This window comes from Coloeus monedula, assembly GCF_965178545.1.
Source record: "Coloeus monedula genome assembly, chromosome: 5".
NCBI classification, from domain to species: Eukaryota; Metazoa; Chordata; class Aves; order Passeriformes; family Corvidae; genus Coloeus; species Coloeus monedula.
The window spans coordinates 31,477,136-31,504,306 of record NC_138785.1 but is presented as its reverse complement, the minus strand read 5'-3'; the positions used below and the strand labels follow the sequence as shown (position 1 = coordinate 31,504,306).

Genomic DNA, 27,171 nt, shown 5'->3' with positions numbered 1-27,171 from the left:
TCAAAGACTCTGAAATAAAAACTGTTAATACTGAAACAAGATGAGTATGTGGCTTGAAAGTATTTTCTTCAATGCTGTCACCACAAATGTTGAATACATTATTGAAATGCATTCTTTATGGCAACAGTAACAGGAAAAGGAAACAAAATTAACCATTGCTTCCAAAATCCCGCAGAGAAGTTCAGCTAGTTATGTGTAAGTTAAAGTGAATAACCTGAAAACCACACCATGATACATACATCTCTGGTCAGTTCCATTGTTATCCTCCTCTGGAGGATGATCTGATTCATCCCCACCTCAAGAATTCTTCTCCAGCAGTCCCAAAATACAATATGCAGAGTATATACTCTGTGCATCCTCAAGTGAGGTTGAGAAGCTTCTGGTCTCAGGCGGTGTCTGCCATCAAATGATCCCTGCAGCACCTCTGTAACCTTTTCAAACAACCCACAGAGAAGTCTGGTTTCTTCTTCAAACTTCTGTCCCTCTGGATTAAGGACTCGACAGGGCCTATCGCGAATGTCTTCACGACCGTGAGCAGTGCAAGGCAAACCGATGCTGATCAACAGGCGGGACCCTCCTTGATCAAAGGGGCCAAGTATCCTGCAAGACTGGAAGCCATCCACCTGCAGCTGGAATGCTATTCCCCAAAAATTCAAGGCCTCTTTCTATGCTCCTCTGGTTTATCTCTTTTTAGCAATGAGCCATGGTGTGACTCCCTTGAGATGACAAAAGGAAATGACTCAGAAGCTGGAATCAAAGGTCACCGTGAACAGCCACTCATGATCACACAACAAGCAGGTTTGGCACACAAACTCATGCTTTTAGTTCATATGAGCAGATGTGGTGTCATGAATCATGACGTGTTTAAGATGGACATGGAAGCCAAGTCAGTAAACTCCAACAGCAGCTGGTACAGTACATTTCATAGCATTTTGCTCTTATTTGGTCACAATTTCTTGTAAACTAGTTCATGGCACTCATTGTCCATGCATATCCACAAGCCAAAATATAAGAATTTACAGAAATATTAATTTCTATTTTTGATCATTGCGTTGAGATCTCTCTCTCTCATTAGAGAGACAAACTTTGCAGGTTTATCCTGCAGTTATTGTATCATCTAACTGCAGATGTAGGTGAAAAAAAGATGTATGTATGGACTATTGCAAACAAGTAGAAGCAGCTACATGTAAACATATCTCAGACTTGTAAAATCAAATTTTCAGTTTTCAACTATAAATAAAAAAAGTGGAGCACTATATACACAACTTCATGCTTGTAAGGTTAGATTCATCACTGCAGAGACAAAAAGAGATACAGATTAAACAAATTAGTAAGGTATTTTGGACATCTATTACAAATACATAGATAAGGCAGAGTTGCAAATATGGATGGTTATTTCCTTAGCACCAACTATTCTTTGGAGATAAATGCACCCAGGATTTCACTTATGCTTCATGTTTTCTGATATAGTGTACACCAGTATCCCTCCACCTACATTATTCTGGATGCTGTGTTTTTAAATCAAGCACTGTCTAGGTTAAATCTTTACTAAAATAATGTTGCCAGTTAATATTGCCATAAAACACAAAACCCAGGAGGATATATTGAAGAATAGAAAACTAAGGGAAAGAGAAAGTCAGGATATACTGTCCTTTTCAGTATCCCAGAAAACCAGTATAATAATAGATCGACAGAAATATCTTGACAAAAATGCCACATCCATGAGCTTTTATAACGAATAGAAAGCACTGATCATCTGCAGAAACCAAAAGATGTGTGAGTCTTCATGGGAAAAAAGTCTTGGACTTTCCAGAAAACTAACGCCAGCTGTTTCTACAGCACTGCCTCAATGAACTATTCTACATAAATTACAACACATGACATGAACTACTGTCATGGAGAGGTCTGATCTTGCACTGCTGGGTATGTCTGCCTAGGAGGCTCTGAAGTCTATCTTGATGCTGTTCAGTACGATTGTGACAGGCATTTCTGTGTGCTAAGGACATACTACTCCTGAAAAGAAAAAGCTCTGCCCATCCTACCTTTTGCCAACAGCCAGGCATTGGTAATCCATCAGGACCCTGTTTCAAGGGGAGTAAAAGGAAGGAGAAAAAAAAAAAAAAAAAGAGCAAAGGTAAGTTTGATAGAAAAGATATTCCAGCAACATCTGTTAGAACAGCTGAAGCAGCTCTGACTATCTAAAAAGTAGCTACCAAGTTTAACTTATTTCCTCTCTTATTCTCAAAGTGAAGGAAAAGCCAAAGGAGAGAAGGTTTACACTATAAATACATACGTGCAACTCTCTGCTATAAAGATGTTGTTCTCTAAATCATTAGAACATCTTTATCAGTCTCTTATTGCTGCTAGAGCTCAGGCTACATGTTATTTTAAATATAATCCATGTTATTCACAACAATCTCGATCTGAATGTACAAGATCAGTGAGAAAAAAATTCTATCACTTTTATTTGGTGAGTATTGTGTTTTATGGGCCCCTCATAGAAAGGTCACCCTGTGATAAGGCAGCAAGACCCGAATGGGAGTAGGATCTTTTCTTTTCACTTTCAGTATTAGTTTCTGAATGATGGAGTAAAATCTTAAGGCCTGAACACACCTTGAGTGCCACAGTGGAAGAAAACATCAGCGGTGGGAGCAGGGCAGAACAGCACCACTGATTATTTCAGTGCTTGGACAATATGGCCATCTAATTTCTTCTCATGTTAGTGAGAGTCACTCCTTTTCTTTCCTGCTGCTACACTACCTTCAGGTATCTCCATGTGTCCAGTACAATCAGGGCCAGCTTTTGACCACAGTCATACTGGTTTTCATGGATCTAATTCCAATTTACATGGCTATCCAGGATTAATTCAGGGAGTTATATGCTCAGAATTAGGTGCACATGTGACGTAACTGGACTATGCATAAGCAGAAGAAGAATCAGGCCTTTATACTTTTTAGAATTTAGAATACCAAAACTTAATATGTTAATTTACATGTGAAGATAGTGGTAAATAAGGATTTTTGAATATACTTGCATGTGGTCTGTTGTGAATGACTTGCTGCCTAAATAAGAAACAGTGCTGCATGCTAAGCAGTTTATTCTAGCAATTATCTATGAAAAGAGTATTTTTTATTCATCAAGGATTGTTAGTGAATCTTCAGATACAAATGATAATACAGAGACAGAGAAACATTTTTAAATTACAAAAGCATGCTTGATTATCCCCAACAAAATATGAGATATGGTTACCATTAATTGGAAGCAAACAACATGGACTATGGAATAATCTTAATGGACTATGTATTTACAATTAAAAAGCAATTGACTTCAAATTAGGAGTGCTATACTCGAAATAAAACCTACTTAATTCAACATTCATCTCAGAGAACCGTGCTTAACCACCAAACAATATCAGAACATGCAGATCAAATTTTACTGTGAACAATTAAAAAGAAAATCCTCCTTGTATCTTTAGGAAATGTGTATGTATTATTCATTTGGGGTTTTCTTAAATGGAAAAGAGTTCCAACTTACTTTACCACTAAATAAAAATCACTGTTGCCAGATTGGTACAAGGGAGAGGGTCAAGAAGTAGCATTTTAGTATAGGTGGGAACTTGAATTCATGCTAGCATAGGGTGGGGAGTGTTGTGTGTATTCCAGGAAGGTAAGTTCCAAGGGTAAGACCATTAAATTGAAGATATTAAATAACGAAGACAATCAGGGTTTGGGCTGCAGACAGTTATATTCTTACAAACATCAGGTAAGCTTTTTATTTCCAGATGTGTTTGAACACTCTGATAAACAGGCCAGACACCTCAAACATTACTTGTGCATGGTCTGAAAGCCAAGCTCCAGCTTGGCTTACTGGAAACCTTGATTTTTAGAACCAGTATTTACATCCTTCTGTTTGTGACTCTCATTTTGGCCAAATTGTGAAAACATGCCCCTAAGATGGCATGGATTTGAAAGGAAGTCCAGGGTGCAGAGTAGCTATGGGACAGGCCAGGGTGTGGAACTGAGCCAGTGCAGACAGAAGTCATGAGACTTGATTAGAGGTGAACGTTGCGCTGGATTTCTACAACTTGCATTCAGGGTGAGTAAGGCAATGGGTATTTTGTGAGGAAAGTAACAAACCAATGATTCTCAGGGAAAATGTAGGAAGGAGACAAACTCATAAATTACCATGTGATGTGGGAGCAAATTGCTGAGAGTTAGGCTTAAGATGTCAACAAAAATGTGTGTTCTGTCACTGCAGTTATGATCACTTGAAGCAGCTGGTTTGGTCATGCACATGCATGTGTTACGTGGAAAATGTAAAGTCAGCTCAGAAAAACATTACTTTACATTGAGAATGGCTGACCACAAACAAAGGAACTGCATGCAGGGTTGGTAGGAAAGAGAAATACTGTACCAATTGGCAAGGGGCATCCAGCCCATCCAGGCCAGGCTGGCCTGGCTCCCCTTTTTCCCCCTTAATTCCACGGAATCCCTGTTTGTAAAGATTAACTTGCAATGTTACTGTCAAGGAAATGCCTTCAGTATTGACTTAAATGGAGTGAACAAAAAACAACGTAAGAGGCAAGAGGAGCAAGCTGACTGCTTGTGATTTAGACCTGTGGGGCACTGACTCTGACACATTCAAAAAAGAAAAAAAACCAACCCACCATGAAACCTCACAAATTTAGCCCAAAGGTCTTAAGTCTGGTGTTTTAAACCAAATTAGGAGGTTGACAAAAAAAGTCTGCTCTAGAATATGAGATGAAGCTGTGTTAACGAAGTGCAACAGGTTACACAGTAGCTGGTGCTTGTTCCTCTCCCCTCATTTTTTATTCCATCAGTTTACAGCAGGATGACTGATCTTTCAATACACGAGTGAGACGTACCAATGGGCAAGGTGCATCTAATCCAGGAGCACCCTGTTCTCCTTTCTCCCCTTTAGGCCCTTTTTTGCCTTTCTTTCCCTTTTCCCCCTGTGGATACAATGGTTTGGATAAAACAAGTTTCATTCTTTTGAAAAAAGTATAAAGAAAGATTTGGTTTAAAGTTTGGGTTTTTTCTTTTTAAGCCAATGGAGAGCTGAAAGGACACTTACCACTGTGTTCTGGTTTGGATGGTGCATTATGTGGAAAAATAAATTATATGATCACAAGCAAGAACTGCAATCAGTCTCTATTAGTTTGTGTTTGTACTTTATATCAGTATTATGAATGTTTTGAAACCTAGAACAGGGCTTGAAATCATTGATTTCTTGAGACAGAGGCAAATCTGCAAATCCCCCCAATCCATAGTCCAAAATAAGAGGTCTCCTACTTTGATAAGTGGTAGCACTGAAGGCACATGTTCACTAAGCTGGACTTGTCAGCTTCCCCAGAGGATTTGTAACTAGTCAGAAGTAACTTTGGGACAGTAGAATCCATCAACAGAGTCTTTTGAAAAAAGACCTGTGGCACAGATGTTTCACAGGGACAGCTGACTTGATTCCATCAGCTTCCATGGTGTCACATCAAGGGTGAACTCGACCAGGAGCATCCTCTGCTAACTGACCCTGTGTGCTCTAGTAAGAGTTTGGAACAAATCCTGTTCTCTGTGGTATCCACAGAAACCCACTGACATCACTGAGTGTGCACTGCTGTCCCTCCACGACCATTTCAAACCCTGTTACAGGAATCAAAACACTCGAACTGCTTGATGGAGAGGTGCTATGACACTTTCAATGATTTCGTATTGTCTTGGTATCATAAAGTAATCAGAAGTGATATTTAGATTATTTATTCAAGCATTTCAACATTCAAATATTCTCTTTGCTGCGGGCAATGTTTCATCTATTTGTTTTACCAAAATTCAGTCCCTAGTTTCACACTGAGTTTCCTTTTTAAATGCAAAACTTCCAATGCTTTAATTTTCATAGAAATTAGTTGATTCCCTTAACAAAGCTACTTGGAAAGACGACCTCACCTTCAAGCAGTATAAGAGGTTTAGAGAGTTCATTTTATAATTGATTTCACACCAGTTGATCACAATGGTAAATGAGTTTCAGGTTGCTCTCAATTTCACAAAAATCAAAAAGGATCACTTAAAAAAATTAACAAATTGGACTAGGATTGTAAAAACTGGGATAGGAAGGATGAGTAAATCAGGATATCACAAAGAAATGGGAAAAATAGTCATAGGAAAATTAGTATAACATCAGAGAACCAGCAAGTGAGGTCATGGCTACTGGGAGGATTTAATTTGTGAGGAAAAGGGTAAAAAAGACAGAGGAATTGTAAGAAATGAGGGTAGAAGGAGAAGGAAGGAATGCCCCTTTGGAAAGACAGACGGATTTTGGTGAAGCATATTAAATAGACATTTAACTTGTTCCACACCAGTACACAAAGACTTAATCCATCAACAAGAGAGAAAAATAATATTTACACATAAAAAAATAATTATATAAATCATATCTTAAAGAGGAAGGAAAGCACATTAGTCATTTCATATTACAGTATACTTGACACAGTCAAATAAAACAAAATGTTCCATGAACAAAACATACTGCATTCATGTCATGATAGAAGCACAGGTCCTTGTCTATCTCTTCTGTGTGCCAAAAGGTCACAGGATAAGAGTTGGAAAAATAGAAACCCAAACATTACCCATCCTTACCAAATAATAGACTGTCATGTAAAAAAATCCTCACAAGACAAGAACCATGAATTGGCTATGTTTTCATCTTAAACCTACAAAGATGACAACATAGCGGAGAAACCCAACAGCTTAGGGTCAAATCTCATGCTATTTGTGCTCAGTGTTGCACCAATTTATCTGCAGTGAGTGTGTGTGAGCACAAAGCATGGACATACTCCAGAAAGGATTCTGAAAATGAACAGTTTGGTTTGGTTTCCAACTCTTTTCAATCTTTAGGATTTGTATTTCTTTAACTTCTTGTGTTACAAGCCAGCAAACTATTTTCAACTTCCAATTTTGCAGGCAGATCTATGGTCTTATTCAAAACAATGCAGCAGTCACTTGGTAGGGAACAGTCTGAATTTCCTAGGTACTTCACTACTTTTTCCACAGACTGGGTTCTTTCTTCTTAATCTTTACTCCTTATCCTAAACTACAGAAACCCACAGGAGATACAGAGCCTGTACATCTGATGAAGAATAAAAAAAAAATTCCTTTCTGTCCTTCCTCAATGCCTAGCGATATAAAAAAATGGTGGCACTTCTGCAACACTGTTATGGTTGGAACAATCTACAATCCTCACATGCACAGATTTTCATCAATGCAGAGTGCAAGGGAAAAGGATAATGCCTTTTCATCCTCTGTTCATATTCCTCTGTCAAAATTTGTAACAACAGTCACAACCGTACATCTGCGATCAGGGGTCCCTTCCCTCCCTTTCCCCACAACAGATAACTTTTGTTAAAGCTTATTCCTTTTTGAAAGGATTTTCTTTTTTCTATTCATGAAACTTGAAAATATAAAATGAATTGTGCAAAACCTTTTTGGGATAAGTGCTCCTGGACTATAATTTTATATGAGTAATTACAGCTAGAACACTTTAAAAATATTTTTACAGTCAAGTCAAGAAGACATTATAATGCAAACACTGACTTCCTTTCACTGTAGCAGAACTACTGATGGGCTAAAATACAGATCAGCAGTCTAGGCCTCATCTCAAACTTATGAAGTAAAGGTTTATTCCCTGCATGTCTGCAAAAAAAGTGTCACTGGTTCTCTTTAGAATGTCAGTAATGATACAAATTTTTGCAGTGCAATTTAAGTTTCTTAACTAGAAACTCACTAATTTCAATTTGTGTGATGTCAGTCCAACAGCCAATACTGTAGAAATATTTAAAAACCAAGAAATCATAAGCTGGATGGTCAACTTGTTTATTTGTTATTAGAAACTGGTTTATCTGTTGAAATGGGTGCTGTTACACCAGTTTGGTCATAGTTAATCAGTAATATTAAGGAAAGCCACCAGAACACAGAAGACTTGTTATAATGAGAATTTGGATTAATTGCACTACTTTGTGTCTTTTGAGAGTCAGCTTCCTATTTGGAAAAGGAACTATTGATGCAGCTTAAGTAATTTTGGTGAAGCAAGTTTGCTTGCATGATACAAATATTCCCTAATTTATGGGGAAAATGTGTTAAACCTATGCAACAGAAGTCTCTTCCACAGAGGTCTCAGCTATGTCTTCCCTGACTTTTCACTGGGAAAGACCTTTCTCTGCCTCCTAGTTTTCCTTAAATATTCTGGGAATTTTTAAGGCAGGTATTCAATATCCATTTTTGCCCTACAGACTTCCTGTCAATCCTCTTTCTGAAAAAATAATGTATTTTTTGAAACATCTATTGGACTTGCTAACTACTTTATCCCATGCATTCTCCTCAGGAAACAGGGCTTGCCTTTTCATGAATTTTTAGGGGGATGGAGGACCAGAGTTCCTAGGAGATGTGTCCTGCAGCCCAAGAGAACAAGTCTCCACAGGCAGCCTAAATCACAACTGAACTCTGAACAGCACCTAGCCATGCCACATGCAATTCCCACATACAATTCCCTCACTCCCTTGCAACTGGAAGTCCCATGTTCAACATATCTAGTCAGTCCCTGGGAATAACAGACTAATATCCAAAAGCAGCACGCTGGACTCTGGAACATTAAAACTTTTTACATCCTGAGTGCTGAATCTCATCTGTTCCATTGTCACATCATATTTGTACAATCGAACTTTTTACCAGCTTTCCATCTTTTCTTCTGCAAATCTTCTGGAGCTCTGGTGGCTGAAATTTGTCTGCCTATCTCTAGCTGTACGTGGAAACACACACTCAGAAAGTCTGGCTGCAAGGGAGTTCTGGATTCCCTAAGGGAGCCTAAGATTCCCATTGTGAGCAGGATGATTCCTGACCCTAGGCCAGGTCAGACCAGACCAGGTTCTGCAGTGGTTCAGGCCCCTCTCTGGGTGCACTGTCCCAGTGCTGTGCTGTCCTTCTTGTGAGAACAATTGCTCTGAACCTCTCAGGGGCAGCTTGTGGTCCTGCATTTCCCCATTTGCCACTATCCAGAAGAGTTTTGCTCCATCATCTTTGTGTCTCCCCTTTCAAGCCGCTTGGCCTCCTCACTGTCAGACTAAGCCAGTCCACCTCCTCCAACCTCTACTATTGGCTGTGTTTGTCCCAGACCCCTGCCAGCTTGGTATCCTTCTTACTCCCCAATTTCTCAAGTTTTTCTTGAACTGTGAGGCTCAAAAGACCATCTGCAGTATTCAAGCAACCTCACCGGAATCGATTAGAGAGGTATAATAACTTATTTTTATCTTCTGGACACAACTCTTGGAATGTATCCCAGCATGAGAGCACACTGTCAAGCTCATTTGAATTGGCACTTGCTGTAACTCCCACTTACCACAAGAGAGCATTTTGCCCACCACCTCTCTGAGCTGGCAGTTAATCAGTTACACCTTTCAACTGAGAGATGCTCTCAAGGAGAAAAGCTGTTCCCTTGTGGCAGACAGACCTGTACTCTGACAGCAAGCAAGAGCTCACCATTCATTGTGATTACCCTGCCAGGTCAAACAGTGCCTTTATAATATTCATGGAGCACCTGCTTAAACAACTGTTGTTCTGCAAAATCGGTACCTTACCAGGGATCTCTGAGCTCAAGAAAAAGAGCAATATAGCAAGGGACAAAGGGGAAGGATGTATTTCATAGCACCCTTTTCATGCATTCTTGGGAAGTGTTGTACTCATAACACACTTTTCAGTGCATTCTTGGGAAGTGTTTTGCTTAACCGTACTAAGGAATGCAGATGAACTCTAACACCCATGGTGACCTTTTAGCCCTGCTTCTTGTTTAAGACACCATAATGAGAAATTAACTTAGCCTAACCCCACGTATGTCAGCTTGACAAACATTTGTCTGTCCTAGAAAAATCATCTGTTGCACGTATGTACTTTTACATTAAGTGGCTTGGTGTGAGTTCTAATTCAGCAGTTTTAGCAACTGGGCTTTGTGTTGGATAGAAATGGAAGAGATTTGCTTGTGAAGTTTCTCTACACACATTAAGTCCTGAATTGCTTTTTAATAAACAGATTTCCAAGTCCCTGTGTCTGAACACTGAAAAGGAAGTCAGGTTGTTTCTGTTAACTTCCCTGTCTGGTTGGTTTACCAGAAATGGTAGAGTACACGATTCAGTTTCAATCCACAAGTATCACAAAGTACTTAATTGTAAAAAAAGAAATTGCCAAAAATAAAAATTCAAACAGTTCCTGTCTTATCCACTTGTGGGACAGGTAGCATGTACAGGCATGGTAGACCAGGATCAACCATTACACTGCAAATACTGCCAGGGAACAGAGCTGGGCTCTTCAGTGTAAAATTACTACCACAATGACTAAAGTCTGCATTAAATATTTCAGGATTTTCAACAAGTGCAGGGTGGATTGGAGAAAATGAGCCTGAAAAAAGAGCTGTGCTTTGGAACATGCTGATATTTCTAGTTCTGTACATACATTTTTGTGGTTTTTCACGATTTTGCTCCAGTATGTATCTGTGACTTGCCTTTTGGCACACAGTAAAACAAAGATAATTTTTAATGGGACAGTTTATAGCATCAAGACAGCAGAACTGATTAGCTGAGGAATCAAGCAACAGTTAATAACACTGTGGTCACCTTTTCTCCCTTTTCTCCTATATCACCCTTTTCTCCTCGAGGACCAGGGAAACCCTATAAAAACAAAATGGATAAAGATAGGTTGACTTTTATTAACATGCAGGTTAAGTTTTCAAATACTCTTGGAAAACCTAAAAAGATGATTTCACTACACACTCTGTACATATATGTGTGCTATGTGTGGACACATGCACAGACAAGAGCATGTGAGACAAGTAACTCACAGAGTTTGGTAGAAACATTTTGGCAGCTACAGAAAGAAATCATACCGCTCAAACTGGCAATCATCCATGCTACACAGCATACGTGCATTCTGAAAAAGACTCCTCCAAGTTAGGGATTTCAGTGTAGGACTACAGAAAAAGACTTTCAGTAAGTCTTTCTAGCATGCCAAGGAAAGAGTCTATGTTTTGAAACATACCCCTTACAGGCTATGAAATTATTCTCTTTAATTAGAATGAATTTAGTTAACTGTTAAGTGACTCCTTGTTCTTCTACAAATGAGTCATCTGAGTATTTTCCTAGCAAGCATTTTTTCAGCCTACTGACATCCAAAGGACCAAGTACTTGTATTGCTAAGCACTACTATCTGCTGGTGTCTGTCGATAAGGGCTGTACATTGCACAATCTTTGTCCTCTTTACCACAGAGAAAGAGCGAATGCAGCATTCAGCACACTCTCTGCAGGTACTGCATGCACACTAAAGGGCAGCAAAGCTGGTGTGCTCCATAAGGGATTTCTTGCAGATGCTTACCGACCCCTGAGTGTGCCCTGGTCACACACATTACTTACATCAAGGCCCGGCTCGCCGTCTTTGCCCTGCCAAAGAACCACAAAGAACCACAGGAACTGCATTAGCATCCCTCAGACCAGGACATTGCTGCCCGTGTTTAGCATTTCCAGGAACTGATAACCTGGCTTCAAAATTTTGCTTGACTGTTTTGTTTGCAGGCAGATTCCAGGAGAAAGCTAAAAATACAGAAAAACCTATACAGTTTTATTTTTAGTTCACAGGAATGGGAAACAGATACTGGATTTTTTTTTTGTTTTGCTTTCAATTTAACTCACTAAAGTGACTCTCAGATAAAAATGCGTAGCAAGCTAATTTAACACTCCATAGAGCCTGAAAAACCATCTCCAGCCACTGACTCCTGATTCAGTTAAATGGATCCAATTAAACCACAGGTCTGTATTCCAGGTTAAATTAATTAATCAAACAGATAAGACTGGAGAGGGGATGGAAACACTGAAAGTCTCCTGAAAAGGCTGGTTGTGCCCGGCCAAGCACATTTACATGGCTTTCCTTGCGTCAAAGTACAGAACAGACATGTGTATATGTACACACCTGACCCAGTCATCAGCAGTGTAAACAGTGAAAGTCAACTGATTTTATTGGGGATATCCTCGTAAGGCCAAAGGAAGTCCTACCTCATATTTTAGGAATGGATAACATAATTAAAATTATTGATGTGAAGTGCATAATTTCCAACAACAAATGAGCAACAATGGAGTTCTCACATTGCTTCTGAGCAGACGGCACAGAAATGAAAACAAAACACATCTCTGAAGTGACAAACAAAGCAAAAACATAATGGCAAAGAAACCTTGCAGGATGGAAATCCAAGCCCCTTATTGACATTAAAAAATTCACAGCTTTCCACAGTTCAGCCTGAACTCCTGGCACTCTCACACGGTCAAGCAGCTGATGGCCAAAGGCTGCTGAATCAGGAGCACCTGCATTCTGCATTTCCTCTCTCTTGCTGGCTCATGTCAGGTCTGTTTTGTTATGTGCATGGGTAGGAACCTAGCAGCGTGATACAGACCATAGACCTTGCACTGTCAGGGTTTATTATCTATCTTTGCCTTTTCCAGCTTACTCTATTGCTAGGTGAAAATCAGCCATAAAGCACACAAGGTTTAATCAGGGAGGGATGAAAAGTGCCGTGCGCACAAATTCTGTGGAACTTACAGGCAAGCCGTATGGTCCTCTGGGTCCAGGGTCACCTACAGTTCCCTTCTCACCCTAAGAAAAGATTACAGAACAAGCAAACAAAAACATTGGTTATCTTAGAAATTATCTCTACCAAGTGCTTTAGGTTAAAGTTTATGCATTCCTAAGTATTTTGAGTGAAAAATATCCAAGCTCATTTATTTTTATTAAATGCTTAAGGGGGAAAGAAAAGGTGTGTATTACTTTCTAGGCAAAATGACTTTCTAGGCATATGATATCACATTCATTTTTAAATACCTCAGTAACTGAAAATATTTTTCAACTGAACTTGCGCCAGTGTCAAGTTTAACAGCTTTTAACAGCTTAATGCTGCTCTCAGTAAAAATCCAATGTTGTAATGAAAACTGAGGATATACAGCATCAAGCTCCAACACAGCAGCTGAGATACAACACAGCGACATGCAAAAATGATGTGTCAGTCAAAGCTTGTATTTAAGTAGGCAATGCTTTTAACAGTGACATTGTGAAGATTATCCTGTGCACTGTGCTGTGTTGCTAAATCCTCTATTGGATTCTAGATAAGTGATGTAAATATACCCTGGTTTATCAAAATCAAAACAACTGTAACAATATGCAAGACAAATAAGTACAGAGATAACTCCAGAAGTCTGATCTCATTCTGCACCAAAATCCATGGAAAAATGACCAATTTCCAGAAGGGTGCTTCCAAAAGCCTTTTTCAAACTTAATACAGGGTAAACTTTTCCAAATGGAATGGAATTTCAAGGCAACAAATTTCAAATCACTTTTGCTCTCTAATTGTTCTTTATCAAGACTGATATGAAGTTAAGCTTCCCAAGCCAGCCAGGACTAGCCCATGTAACTGCGAGCACAGGTCCCTGTGAGCTTGACAGGGAGCCAGGGCTGGGAAGAAGGCGTGGAAAGCAGTCTTGTTTCAGACTGTGGTGTTCCTTCTTCTGAATTGAATCCATCAGAAAAGCCATTCTCTCGGGAGAGAACTAAACTGCTCCAAGTGTTGATGAAATAAAAGAAAAAAAACCTGACCACCTCTAGTTTTCAAAGCTCCTACTCTGGATTTGTTAGGCAGGGTGACTTGGATCCCTTCTTCACCCCCTTTCCTGAACACACCCTAACACAAGGCTGCGTGCAAGGCTCCTGGTGTGCACAAGTGCTGAGTTTCATCCTAGTGTTTGCTGCACTTGCACTCTTGAGATAATTCTCTGTACAACATCCTCTGGGTTATTTACCACTTATTATTAATTAATGAATGACTCTATAATTAAAAGCACAAGACAGAGATGTAGATGTGTACCTAATTAATAGTGGTGATCATCGGCACAGCCAAGTACTTGGCACAGCTCTGAAAATGGACTGCTATGTCTAAATTTCATTGACCAAATTACACAAAAAATAAGGCACCAGAACAAACTGAACCTTAACCTGTGGTTGAATAATCCCAGCAATAAGGAGTTTGTCAGAATAACTGACATTTGATCTGTTTTAAATACTTCATATTTTTACTAAGGTGGACACTTGCTTTAGTCTAGTGGTAATGAGTTGTGCAATGTCAGGTCTCTCTGGATTTTGTTACTCCCCTGCTAATTTCTGAGCAGCATTTAGGCTGGATGCCCTCCAATAGGAGTATTGGGAAGTAACAGCTGATTTTCAAAACAATAAATCCCTTGTAGCTTTAGAGCTTTCTGCTAAGAAGAAACTAATGTGCTGACCTATGTAGGTAAGAGCTACAAAACTCTTTGATCAGTACTCGAAATATGTCAAGACTAGTTAAGCATTTTTTTTTTTAATCTTCAACAGCAAGATGACTGTACAAAGTCCCCTCAAGATAGGCTTATAACATTGCTAAACATATGGTAGACATAAAGATACTGAATGTATCAGTCTAGGAAATAATCTCATCTGTTATGTAAGAATATATTTGGAGAACTGTATCTCAGAACTTTTTGCCTCCAATACAAAGCACATGCTGAAACATGTTTGGAATATCAGATGAGGTCCTGAATGTTCATGGATTATATGAGATTGATGGACTGTCATAAGCATACTGCCCTCAACCATCACAATCTCCTTCAGCGTGGCAGATATTGGCAAACCTTAGGAAGGTTTTTAATATTTTTTTGTGAGACAATCCATCAGTGTCCAAAGAATAGAAACCATAATCTATGTTTCTGCCTCCTATTTCACTTCAGTCTCCTGAATCATGGATGAATATGAGTTACCATTTGCGTGAATAAAGCTGAATAATTGCTGTCTCCACTAGGATAGTTAGGGAGATTTCATACCACTGCCGTGCTGAGAAACATTTTAACCAAATTAAAGAGAATGCACTTTCCCTACTTGTACTAAATGTGTGTAGTGATGACAACGTTACACAAGCTACACATCTGAAAGCCAAAATCAAGCTCAAAACCAGGTCCTTGTCATCAAAAGAAAAGAAAATAATAAAAAAGGAAAATGTATATTGCCAGCTCTCAGATTCCTTTAGCTGGTCAAGAAGTTGGATACACGTTATGCCTGTCATCACCCTTCAGGCTTACATGTTCCCTTTCATCAGCAGTAGCTGAAGATGTCTATCTGTTCTCCAGTGTTCTCTACTTTCTCTCAAGACAGTATATAAGTGAGATTAACAGGTACACAGTCAGATTCAGAGGCCTATTATGATTTACTTCTTCATTTAATAAAGATGGTCTCAGTAAAATCTCTCTAAGCACCTGGCAAAACGGTGTTCTGACAGCTGAAGAATTTAATAACGACTATGAGATACTGGCCTAATAATTACATGAATTCACATTATTAATTACCATTTCAATTTCTACTAAAAAAAGTATAAAAAGTTTAATGTCATGCATGATTTTCTTAGTCTACCTTGCCACTATCTAAATAGATTTTGTATAAAGATGATCTGACGTTTTCTATTTTAATTAAATAGTTAAATTGAAAACCAAACAACCCACCCTAATTTGCACAACAGCCTGTGCTACCTCGGAGTAGTAATTCAGCATCACCTCAAATGCAGCCTGTGCAACAACAAATCCATGACTGTTCTGTAAAATAGCCCTAATGCCCTTCTAGATTAATACTGGCCCAGGGTTTTTCTTCTCAATACAGACAAAATGTGGTCCTATCCAGTGACAGTGAGCACTGGCCCTATGCACTGCTTTTAACTAAAAAGTAAAGTCTGAAATCTGCAAACAAAAATGTTTCCCTCCTGTTTCACATAAAAAGTTCAACAGTTGCAAATGCAAGTTGTAAAACTGCATTAAAAAGACATTATTTGTTATTTAAATAATGAGACATATATCAACACTGAGCACCTGTTACATAACTATGCTACAATCAAACTTCTCCTCCCAAATGGTACTGAATAATTAAATGAACAATTACAGCAATAATCTTGTTAGTTGCCTGCTTGGCAAAAAGCCTGTCTTATCAACTTCCTTCCATTCATTTAGTTCCACAGAAAATGGTGGGTGTGTAGGAATTTTCTGCACACCTTGGTCTCTATTTTTGCAAAGTTCTCCTTCTACACCCCTGCAACTACTGATTTACATCGCAGCAGTTCCTATCCCTTTTGCAGCTACTGCTTTTCAACAGTCACAGTAGGGCTTATTCCAGATCCAGCTGCATGACTTCTCATGACCTTGCATACTCCCACAAGTAAAAAATATTAGTAGCTCTTTTCCACAGACGAGAAGAATAGTTTATATTCTATTTCATTGTCAAAAACATTTCAGCTGGTAGTACATACACATATCCTTCGACATGAAAGCTCATAATGCAAGAATAAAATGTACAGTATTTTTATATACTTCTACATGTGTATCTCACCTAAATTATTTGCTTAAGATAAGAGGATGATGATCAACTATCTTTTCACAGAGTTGACAGAAGATATATTATGTCCTAACTGAAGGAAAAAAAGAACTGAATCTGTAATCCCCTAGAAAAACAGAAAAAATACACAAGTCCTTCAGGCACTTAATTAGCCTGAGTGGTAATTGCAGTCTACTGTACAGTCTGTTTTGGGCTATGCTGCATGTCTTGTAGTTATCCCTCAATACACAGCTCTGTAAAAATGAATCTTACTTTTCTCAGAAGAAGCTAACCAGACCTCTGCCATGTGGTTGTGTCCTTAGTACAGCTAGTCTGAAGTTGCTTTAGCACAGCTCTTTTGTTAAAGTGAGGAAGTCAAAGAGACAAAGTTCTGGACTGGCAGCTCCTTGGAGGTTTTAGTTAGGCTAAGGTATCATCTTCTGTTTTTTTCCATAAGTTGATGGTTGTATCATTAGAGGTGACAGGCTCATAGTTAAAGATTAGAGTTCCTATCCTATTTCCACTGGAGAAAATATTCTGTGAGAATTTCAAATTAAATAGAAGGGCTCCTATCTTCTAAGCTTAAAAAAAAAAACAGGAAGAAAAGTTTAAATTTTACAACAGCTGGAGATATTCTTCCTGGATAAAAACATTTAAGTGCATAGAGGAGAGAAATACTCTTCTTTTTTTTGCCATTGCATTCTTACATAATCACATCACATTATCTTCTTTTGTACCAGTTTGTTCTCTCAATTTACACAAAATAATGAAAACAATGAAAATCATGCTGTGTGTGATACTGTGAACTAGGAAGTCCTGTCAATTTCTTAGTGATTAGTCATTTCAAAATACCAGCTCCCCTGAAGTTAGTGAGTTACAGTGCCAACCTTAAACAGATAAATGTGTGTGTAACTAGAACGGACACACAGTTGTGGGCTGCTCCTCTATAGGTGAGATACTGTTCTGTTTAGTGACATCTAGGCAGAGTACGAGTCCCCACATGACATTGTTCCCTTGTGGCAGTCACTTCGTAGAGAGAAGCACCCAGAAGATATACTTACCCTCTCTCCTTTGGGACCTGCAGGGCCATGGGGACCAACTGGGCCATCTACACCCTACAAAAAGGAACAAGGAGGGTAAGAGAGAGTGCTTGTTCTTACAACTCTTTAGTTCTAATAGCTGTCTTGTAGACAAGAACTAACATGGAATCAGTCTTCACTGGTTGAAAATTTGGATTTAATTGTGATGCAACCTTTTTGGCTTTCAAAACTCCACCCATAAACTCTCCTGTTACAAGGCAGACTGCCTTTCTTCTATTTGGAGTTCACTGCATTCATGGAAGCAATCAGATTTACAAAGATCTTAAACTGATTGGAAGAAGATGGAAGAGTCAGAAAAAAAAATTTTTTTTAATTATTCGTTTTTTTTTAAAATTCATTATTCTTTAAATTGAAATGTCCACCTGTAAGATGGACTTCCCTACTGCAGGGATTGATAGCAATCTTACTTCCAAGATATAACTCTTTCACTGTATAGAGCTCTTTATCATTAAAGAAAGCAAAAGATTTAACATTTATGATGTGTAATGTAACAATGCCTGTAGACGAACCCCAGCAGATTTGCATCTCCTTCACTGATTCCATCTTAGCATTGAACAGCTATGTTCTCCTGTTATCTACATCCCTAACCTTACTCAGGAAAATCAGCATCCCAACCAAGGCAGTTGTCCAACCAAAAATCAAAACTGAGCTGCCTTTTAAGGTTCAGAGTTCCTTCTACAGAGAATTACATTCGCTTTCCCACACATATTGCCCTGAGAGTCTGCTTGAAGCCCCCTCTTATGCAGCATGGAAAATGTCTGCAGCATTTGGCCTTCCTTCCTCTGTGCAGTGAGTGAGCTTGGCCGGCAGAGCCCCCGGGAAGCACACGGGACTCAGTCACGAAGGGGGACACAGAAAGACAAGGGACTCACCCGGGCTCCTGGCTTTCCGTCTAAGCCAGATGCTCCCTGTGTGGTTAGGTGGAAGCATGGATGATGGGCACGACACGAATGACAAGAACGTGAGATTAGTAAGTGGTGCTGATGAATAAACACAATTCAAACGTACAGTACACGCTGTGACAGGGTTCTGGAGTGGGTATCACATTACTACAGCATGTTAGTTAAAAATTCACATAGAACACCAAGAGCCTGATTCTGTTCTCACTTCAGTGTAACATCACCAACCCACCCCTGCCCTCACATCACAGTGTATTAGAGCAGAATATTGTCAGGCTACAGGAGCGCTACAAACACCAGATGTTAGGGTGTTTTTGAGCCTTAACACATAAATATTTACTTTGTAATTTACAAGCATGCTTTCTAATTTGTAAATAGCGACAATACTGAATACTACACACAAAGGAAGAAAAATGTGTGTTAACTGCGATAGGAAATATTTAAGTGCAAGAATACTGCATTATGCAGCCAACAGAATCTGGATCCTGAGCACAATGGCCTCATTCATTTCCAAGAGCCCGGGAGACAATCACATTTCCTGTTTTCCCGATATACTCCCCGTTCAGGGCACAGTCAAGGGCTGCAGCGGACAGCCAGGCACGCCGGGCGAGAAGCCTCAGCATCCTTGGGGACGGGGGGACCCCTCGTGGATTCTGTGGGAATAACAGAGCAGCAGCCGGAGCGCGGCAGCGCGGGAGGGGATGTGGGGACAGAGGGGACACTTGTCAGGACACAGGGAATAATCTGGGGAGCAGCCCCCTACTGGAAAAACAAACTAAACCAAACCCCAAACAAACCCAGCTAAAATCTCCAACCAATTCAATAAAACGAGCCATTTTCTGTAACGTCAAACACTTGGACTTTGCTCCTGAATATGACATTTAGTAAGCAGGAGCAAAACAAGATCACTGTAAATTTGGAAAACCTAGTAGCCTATTTTGTTCTGGAGCCTCTTCTACCTTGTAGCCATTTTCAGGGCATCTGCTCAGGCCTCCAAAGCTGACTGTCTACAGAGATGTAACTGCCAATGTGGAAATGAGCTTTTTTTTCCCCTCAAATTGAATTAAAATTCTCAGTGATGCTGACCTTGTCCAGAGGCCCTGAACACAGTTCTTGTAAATATTAATCAGAGAGGTTTGTGTTCCTTTGGGTCAACTAAGTCTATTTTCTCCATTTTACTGTTAACAATATAATCACTGGAAATAATCCTCATACAACAACAACAAAAAGAAAAAATGAACTCTTTTTCTGAGAAAAAAATACAGCTGCCTTTTCAGCATGCTTTCAAACACAAAGTATTTTCTATTTCATCAACCTAAATTTTCAGAACTGTGATGTTTCCATATTTTAAGGTTCTTCACTTCTAAGACAAAATTTATGCCAAACACTCAGAATGGAAATTTTCTAAAGAACAAAGCAAAAATAAGAATTCAGGGAAGAGAAACCAACTAAATTCCCTGACCCAATTTTTAGCTTTCCTCAATTAGACCTCTCCTTTTGAACTGCAGAAGTGCAACCAGAGGAAGAATAACTGAGGAGATGGAGGAAAGGGAAGACTCCTTTTTTAATGGAAACACCATACAACACTTCAATAACAGCATGACTAATGTAATGGGGGTGATGACATTCTTGTGACACTGAACACTCTCAGCTGACATGCAACAAAAAAAACCCAACCCTGACAGCACTGGATTTTACAGGACATTACTTGGGACGATAGCACAGATTAGAGACAAAACAAAACAAGACTGATGCTCTGCTCCAACATGGTATATTCTGTGTATGCTGTCGAGTAAATCAGAGTTGTTCATCAGGGGTAGAAAGAGAGGTTTGTGATTTGCACTGAAATTGAATAGTTGGGGTTTTTTACTTACTGGAAGACCAAGGGGCCCTCTGTCACCCTTTTGACCTGGTTCACCCTTCAATCCTTTAAGACCATTTAACCCTGGTTCACCCTAAACGTAAAAGTATAAATGCCAAATTTTTGGTGCTATAATGGGTGTTTAAGCTGGGATAGAAGAAGCCAGTCTCAGAAATAGCTGCAAATTCCACTTTGAAACAAATTCAACCTTCTCAGCTTACTGGCAATTTACGTACTGATTTAAGAGTGGGCAAAAAATATTTGGGAGGTGTCTGCTGGGGATTTAAAATCCATATGAATAAAAAACTACAGGAAAATTATGGGTAACAGATTTTTTTAATCTTTTCCTAATAATTATCACTATAGTTAGGTGGTTTGAACTCAGCATGAGTTGCAGGGGGTTTTGGAAATTCTTCAAATCCCATAAACCACCATTATGCAGATAATACAAACTGAAAGAAAATGTTCATAAAAGTAAGCCTCAAAACAGTAGGTTTCTACAGTGGGATCTCCTGAGAAGTACATTTGGTAAGGAAGCAATACTTTTCCTTACAGCAAACTGGAATTTGCAGCAAAATCTTACATAAAGATATTTTAAACCTTTAAGCATACATCATAAACAGTAACAAGTTGAAAGAAACAGTACAGGTTACACAGTGCCAAGCTATTTGGGAGGTCCATAGATTCTGTGTTCATACAGAGAAATTTTAACCACGTAAGAAATGGCACTTGTTGTGATTGTTAAATTATGCACAGGCTATTATATTAAACATCACTAAGATGATAATACTGGGCTCAGAACTGCCAATAAATCATTCTCTCATAATGAAAAACTGCATCTGCATGAGGGCTGCTCAGTCAAGGCAAGTATTGACCACACCTGCCTCTTCTGGGAAACAGAAATACGTGGGTATTTCATCCAGGCTGCTCCCTATGGCCTCATTGCTAGATTTCCCTTTGATGTATTATGTTACTGTATATTATATTCATATTCTTTTTTAAAAATCTCAGTAGAACCGAGTCTGCTCCTTTAAGCAACTCCAGACATCATCTGCCTGCTTTGCACCCTAAGCAGCCATTTCTTCATTCTTCTACTTGACTCGATGTGACTTTCAGAGCAGTAGCACTGGAAATGCTGAAGTCTTGGAAACAGACCTGAGAAATCCCATAAAAGCCTGAGTCTCAGGCCAAAAGCCTGAGGTAAAGAGGGGCTGGTACTAAAATAGAACATATTTGATTTCAGAAAATGATTTATGACTTAGGTTTCTTGAGCCAACACAGTCTCATAAGGGGTCAAACCTGTGATTTTCTGTCTCGTACCTTTAAAAACCCAAAATAAACCCCCAAAACTAAACAAAAGCACCCTCTCCTCTCTTCCTTATTTTTTGAGAAAGGTGTGATTAGGGAGCCATAGTGATTTAAATGATCATGTCTGACAAGACCACTGGCCTTAATGAATACAGTGTCATTCTGAAGTTTATCTTACTGGTGAATACGGAATTAATGCACAAATTAAAATACTCCAACTCTCCCAAAATTCACTTCCACTCTCCTGAGCTGTTCTCATGGGCTAAGAGAGCCCCTAAAGCATATCTTTGTGTACTATGCCATGGAAAATGTTCAAATGTATTGCAGACCTGTCTGATCATGAATTCCAGTTTGGAAAAGAGGAAAATGCACACATCAGTTTGTGATGGTGAACCAGCATAACATGTGAAGGAACTGGTCAGCAAAATACCTGGCACCTAACAAAGGCCATGAACACTGGAAGAAGCAGGAGATACAAGAGAGCATAAATGAAGAAGAGTTTATCTGACTTCATTTCCTGAGCCTGTAACACGCTTTTTTATTCCAAAGTAATTCCAAGTGCAACGGTAGCTTGCCCATAAACAGGAAGCTAAATAATTTAGTGCCACATCCCAAATATTTGTACAAAAAATGGACTCAGCCAATGCTGCAGAGAAATACTACTCAGAAACAATCACAGAAAATTTAGCAAGCTTTTAAGGTGCAAATATTAAAATCTGCTTTAAGGTTTAAGAATATCATGAACTTTTATTAAATGAGGCATGACAAAACATAGCTGCATGCATTCAAGAGCAAGGCATGACACTTTGCAGACATAAAGAGCATGTCTATTCAAGACAGGTATTAATTTACCTTTGGGCCAGGCAGTCCATGAGGTCCCTGAAAATAAAAATAACATTTCTCAGTATGAAAATACACCACAATTTTTTGGAGAGTGTTTTTGCTTTATAGGGATACAAATTACCCCTGTATTTCTGTACTCTCAAAAGAAATTCAGCTGTCAATAAAGCAACTACAAACACCTGATTCTGAGGAGGAACCAGACCACTAGCATATTAACACTATCACAGGAATGTGCAATTTTTTTCTCCAATTCCTATGATTTTTTTTAAGACATGCAAAAAATTTTCCAAATTAAGTCCCCTCTTTAATGACCACATATTCTGATAACACTTCTAGTAAGCAGGCAATAAAGTGGCAAGAGGGCTTAGACCATTTCTAGCCCCTCTGTTCCACCCAAGCTTACCATAGGGCCTGGAGGACCATGTGGCCCTGGTGGTCCAGGTGGTCCTATCATCTACAGATAAAAAACAATGGCATTAAATCATGCAGAGCAAAGAACTCCCACAAAAATACCAGAAGTCAGGCTGACCCTTGTTGGCAAGCACTTACAAAAATAGCAATGCAACAGTGAACATTGACAGTGCATCTAGACAGGGCTTTAGGAATGGGAATTAGTTTGATTTGAAAGACAGGGTACCCAAAGTGCAGATCTGCCTGTGCCATATGGCAGCATGCCTGTCTCCAGATTCTTATTCCTAGGGTCTATGATACACTTTAAGACACTATGGGGGAAACAAAATAAATCTCTGTAAAACAAACAGTACTGAGCAGGGATGCTTGAACTTTTAATATTTTATGGTATGTGCTCTTTAGTTCTCTCTTGTACTACTTAATCTGCAGAGCCAGAAGACGATGACGATGACGTTATTTTATTCCTCCTCAACACTGACAAATGGAAAAGATACTAAACTCAAGCTAGGCTTTGGCATATTTTCAAAATTGCCCTTTGTCTCACCTTTTATTTAATTTAGCCCACTTGTACCAAAAATTCTTTGAGGCCAGTAAAAGAGGTAATCGGGTTGCTCAGCATTTAGTGCACATATATGCTGCAGTGGTTTTCTGTGTTCCTAACAAATCCACAGACAGAATTTCATTATGATATATCCAGTGCAGTATCACCTCTGTTCCTGGATTTAATCCCACTGGGTTGCTACCATAACCCGCAGAGTAGCAGCAGGGATGCTAAATCAGGTCTCCAGACTCATGCACTGCTATAGTAGATGTCGGTAGTGGCAAGAGCATCACTGAGATGCACCTTGAAACATAAGACAGATTCCACCATCTGTGCAATCTCCTGAAAATTTTAAGTCCTCCTTCAAGTGAAAATAAGCAGAACAGATGAATGAATTGGTGAATTAATTTGAAAGAAAATAATCCTCTTCTCATAGAAAGAAACTTGGAGATGAGGGATGCCTCTTGTGTCCTGCGACAGCACAGGGCAGCCTCCGACTCCTCAGAGCTACAGCTTCTGTCACTAACCTCTGCTCTGAGGTCTCCCATCTTACTGTGCTCTGATAATGTTAGTCACCCACACCATAAAGGTCCTATGTAGGACTTTGTTTGGGTTTTTTGGGTTTGTTTGGTTTTTGGTTTTGTTTTTTAATGCCTTTATAATGCTTTGGGAAAAAAAAATCAGGAGAATGTCTGGTCTCACACAACTAGCTCACTACCCTGGGTGACATATCAGAAGTCAGTCTAGTTTGGTTCTCACTGGACTATCTGAGATTCCCAGAGTATAAGGTTTTGAGAGAGATTATGGTTTGTTTAGGTTTTTTTCTTTCTTCCCATTTAATTCATTACAGAGCCAGAAGGCTTTGACTGAAGCGAGCAGAACTTGCTCATAGTCACACAACAGAACAGAACAGGAATTATGTATTTAAAATTTCTTAAACTGTATTTAGCTCTATGACCAGAAATCTGTTCATTCTCAGGAACGATCAGTCATGAATATCAAGTATTGCTCAGAATCAGAAGCTGGAGAACCACTGCTGAACTCCTGTGTTCATTGCAAAGCCACACTAAGACTTACTGAAGGACCTTGGGCACCAGGCAAACCAATGTCTCCTTTTTCGCCTTTCATGCCATTAGCTCCCTATAAAATCATACAAAACAGCATTTATAAACAGCTGTAATCTTATTAGCAATCAATCTAGAAATTATAATACTTATTGGCAAATAGTTACCATCATTACCATAACACAGCACACATATAAAGGAAATCCTTTAAAAAATTCTGGCACTACTTTGTAAATAATTTTTAACAAATATAAGTGTATGCTTTTATATTGATAGCTATCAATTGTAGCAAGATATTTATGACAATTCCTTAAACTGGCACTCCATTAATTGTACCATGGATACAATTTTGTAATTGTTTCTATTTTTACTGAGAAATTTCATTTGTATGTATATATACACACATGCATATATATATATATACACACACACATATATAAATAGGAAGAATGCATCCCATAAATATTCATGCATTTTATCTCCCTCCTCAATCTAAGTCACCTGAAATTTCCATTCAAAACATAGCTCCTTTCTCCTTGCCCAAGCTGTGCTATATATTACAAGAGAAGTACAGCTTTGGTCAGCCTGCCAGCTAATCTCTTTCTTCCCTACACAGTATTTTTTTTTTACTGTAAGTGGAATGAAAAGTTCTGACAATCTTACACCTCCTCCTAGATTAGCTGCAGAACAATCTCAGAATATTCTCCCCAGTGCTTTCTGCCCCATTTGCAATTTATCAGCACTGTTGAAAATTTCTGATAATGGAAGAGAGAAAAAATAAAAGTATTTTTGTTAAAACTAATGAATTAGTTTTTCATACTCACTGGTAGGCCAGGCAGCCCAATTCCTCCCTTTTCTCCAGGCATTCCAGGATCACCTGTGTCTCCTTTTGAGCCCTTAGGACCCTAAAATATGGACTTACTCAGCAAATCATGCAAAAAACTAGAGACACCAAGAGAATTCTAGCTTTGATCCTAATAAGCAGAAGTCATGTTCATGCATATACCTTTGCTATTAAAATGCAAAAATGGAGACATCATTAGATCACAGACTATGCAGCAACATTATAATGATCTTTATTAATTATTATCATAATATTCTTTAGATTATAAAATCTAAGTTAAAACTTGGGATCACGGAAATAATCTCTTGCAACAACCTATGGTTTCTCACATGTTCTCCACTACATGGTTGACACAAAATGTACCTGCTCTCCATCAGCTCCTGGAGTTCCTGGGGATCCTGGTTCACCCTGCAAGAGACAAGACAGAACTGGATTATCCCAATTGTCCCAGACACTAGAGGAAAAAGTCAGAGAAATTATCATAATTAACAAGAATAAAGCCAGAGAATATTCTGTCAAAAAGTCCAGCACATATGTAATACCTCTACTGAATAACTTTGGGTTGTATAAAGGCCAGACAAGTGCATTTAAAAAAACGAAGAAGACGACAAAATCCCAGGGGTGAAAAGATCCCAATCCAATGGAAACTTTGCCTGCTACCAGAATAAATACGGAATCATGCCTCTCCATTTATGTAAGGTAGAGAGGGACCTCATGTTTTTTTCCCCTATTAAAAATCACTCAGTGAAGGAGTGCACATTCGCAACATTGTCTTATGACCAGCTCCTAGGTAGCATTCTCTAAGGGAGTAAGTTACTTGGATGGGTGGAGTCGATGATATTGGAAACAAACTCCTGCAATGTTGAATTCTGCTTTACATTGTAAATTTTGAAGGAGAAGGCTCACCTATACAAAGCAACACAATCTCTTCCACACTCAAGCTTCTCTGTATTTCACAACATATCCTATGCTGCAGAAATGCTGCGTAGATAATGCAAAAAGCAATTTCTGCACACTTAACTGTGTACTCTATTATCAATTATCATATAGAATGAACCTTCTCTCTCACAATTTCTCAAAACAATGCACATGTGTATTGTGATGTATTTCCATATAAAATACTCTTCATATCACTGGAAATACTGGATGAAGTCTGAAATGTCTAGTACTGTTATTGAAGATGCAACTCTTTGCTCTTGCAAGAGCATAGAGACACTGGGAGAAGATGCAGTATCTACTATTTAAGAAATAGGAGAAACATCTCAACTAGTTTAAAAGCAATTAGGGACAGTCCACTAATTTAAACACTTTTTACTTATAGGCAAATTTATTATTTCAGTTTTACAGAACAGTGCAGCACATGGTATTCATTGTCTCTGTGTGGGCTGCTCACTAACCCTTCTGTACTACGTGTAAGCACCAGCCAGGTGGTACTAGCAGGCTTGGGTTTCCAGCCAGGCTCCTGGCCACATGTGTACGTTGTAATTTTTACTGACATTAGACAATACTGTACTTATTTGGGTGGGTACCCCCGTGACATAAAAGCTGCATTCACATGCACTCACACGGTGGCCAGTGGTGTCTTGCACACAGTTTTGCCTACCTCATTCCCACTCAGCCAGAAGTGAGGCATGGGAGCCACTATTTGGTTGTGTGGATACTTTGCAAAGTCCTAGGGAGCTACCTTGGTGCCGACCCCTGAGCAAGATGCTTCTGCACTCCTTCAGTACTAATTAATTTTGCTGGTCCTTAGCTGAGCATCTGTGTGTGGCAACTAAACAAAGCACCTGTTCTGGAAAGCTACATTTCAAGAATCTGGGTACAAAGTTAG

At 39.1% G+C, this 27,171-nt stretch overlaps 1 protein-coding gene across 1 annotated transcript in view; it reads right to left on the bottom strand.

The window, feature by feature from the left end:
• Positions 1-680: 680 nt before the first annotated feature.
• The window catches only part of COL25A1 (collagen type XXV alpha 1 chain), a gene marked incomplete at both ends in the record, with an annotated part of 297,729 nt that continues 271,238 nt past the window's right edge, over positions 681-27,171 (bottom strand). Inside the window, 14 exons of the mRNA XM_082281981.1 lie at positions 681-716; positions 2,043-2,081; positions 4,886-4,972; positions 10,667-10,720; positions 11,459-11,485; positions 12,636-12,689; positions 17,531-17,584; positions 18,442-18,477; positions 20,343-20,423; positions 22,490-22,516; positions 22,884-22,934; positions 24,510-24,572; positions 25,321-25,401; positions 25,704-25,748. Of these exons, the coding sequence (XP_082138107.1) occupies positions 681-716; positions 2,043-2,081; positions 4,886-4,972; positions 10,667-10,720; positions 11,459-11,485; positions 12,636-12,689; positions 17,531-17,584; positions 18,442-18,477; positions 20,343-20,423; positions 22,490-22,516; positions 22,884-22,934; positions 24,510-24,572; positions 25,321-25,401; positions 25,704-25,748 (735 nt within the window). The remainder of the gene's footprint in view (positions 717-2,042; positions 2,082-4,885; positions 4,973-10,666; positions 10,721-11,458; positions 11,486-12,635; positions 12,690-17,530; positions 17,585-18,441; positions 18,478-20,342; positions 20,424-22,489; positions 22,517-22,883; positions 22,935-24,509; positions 24,573-25,320; positions 25,402-25,703; positions 25,749-27,171) is intronic.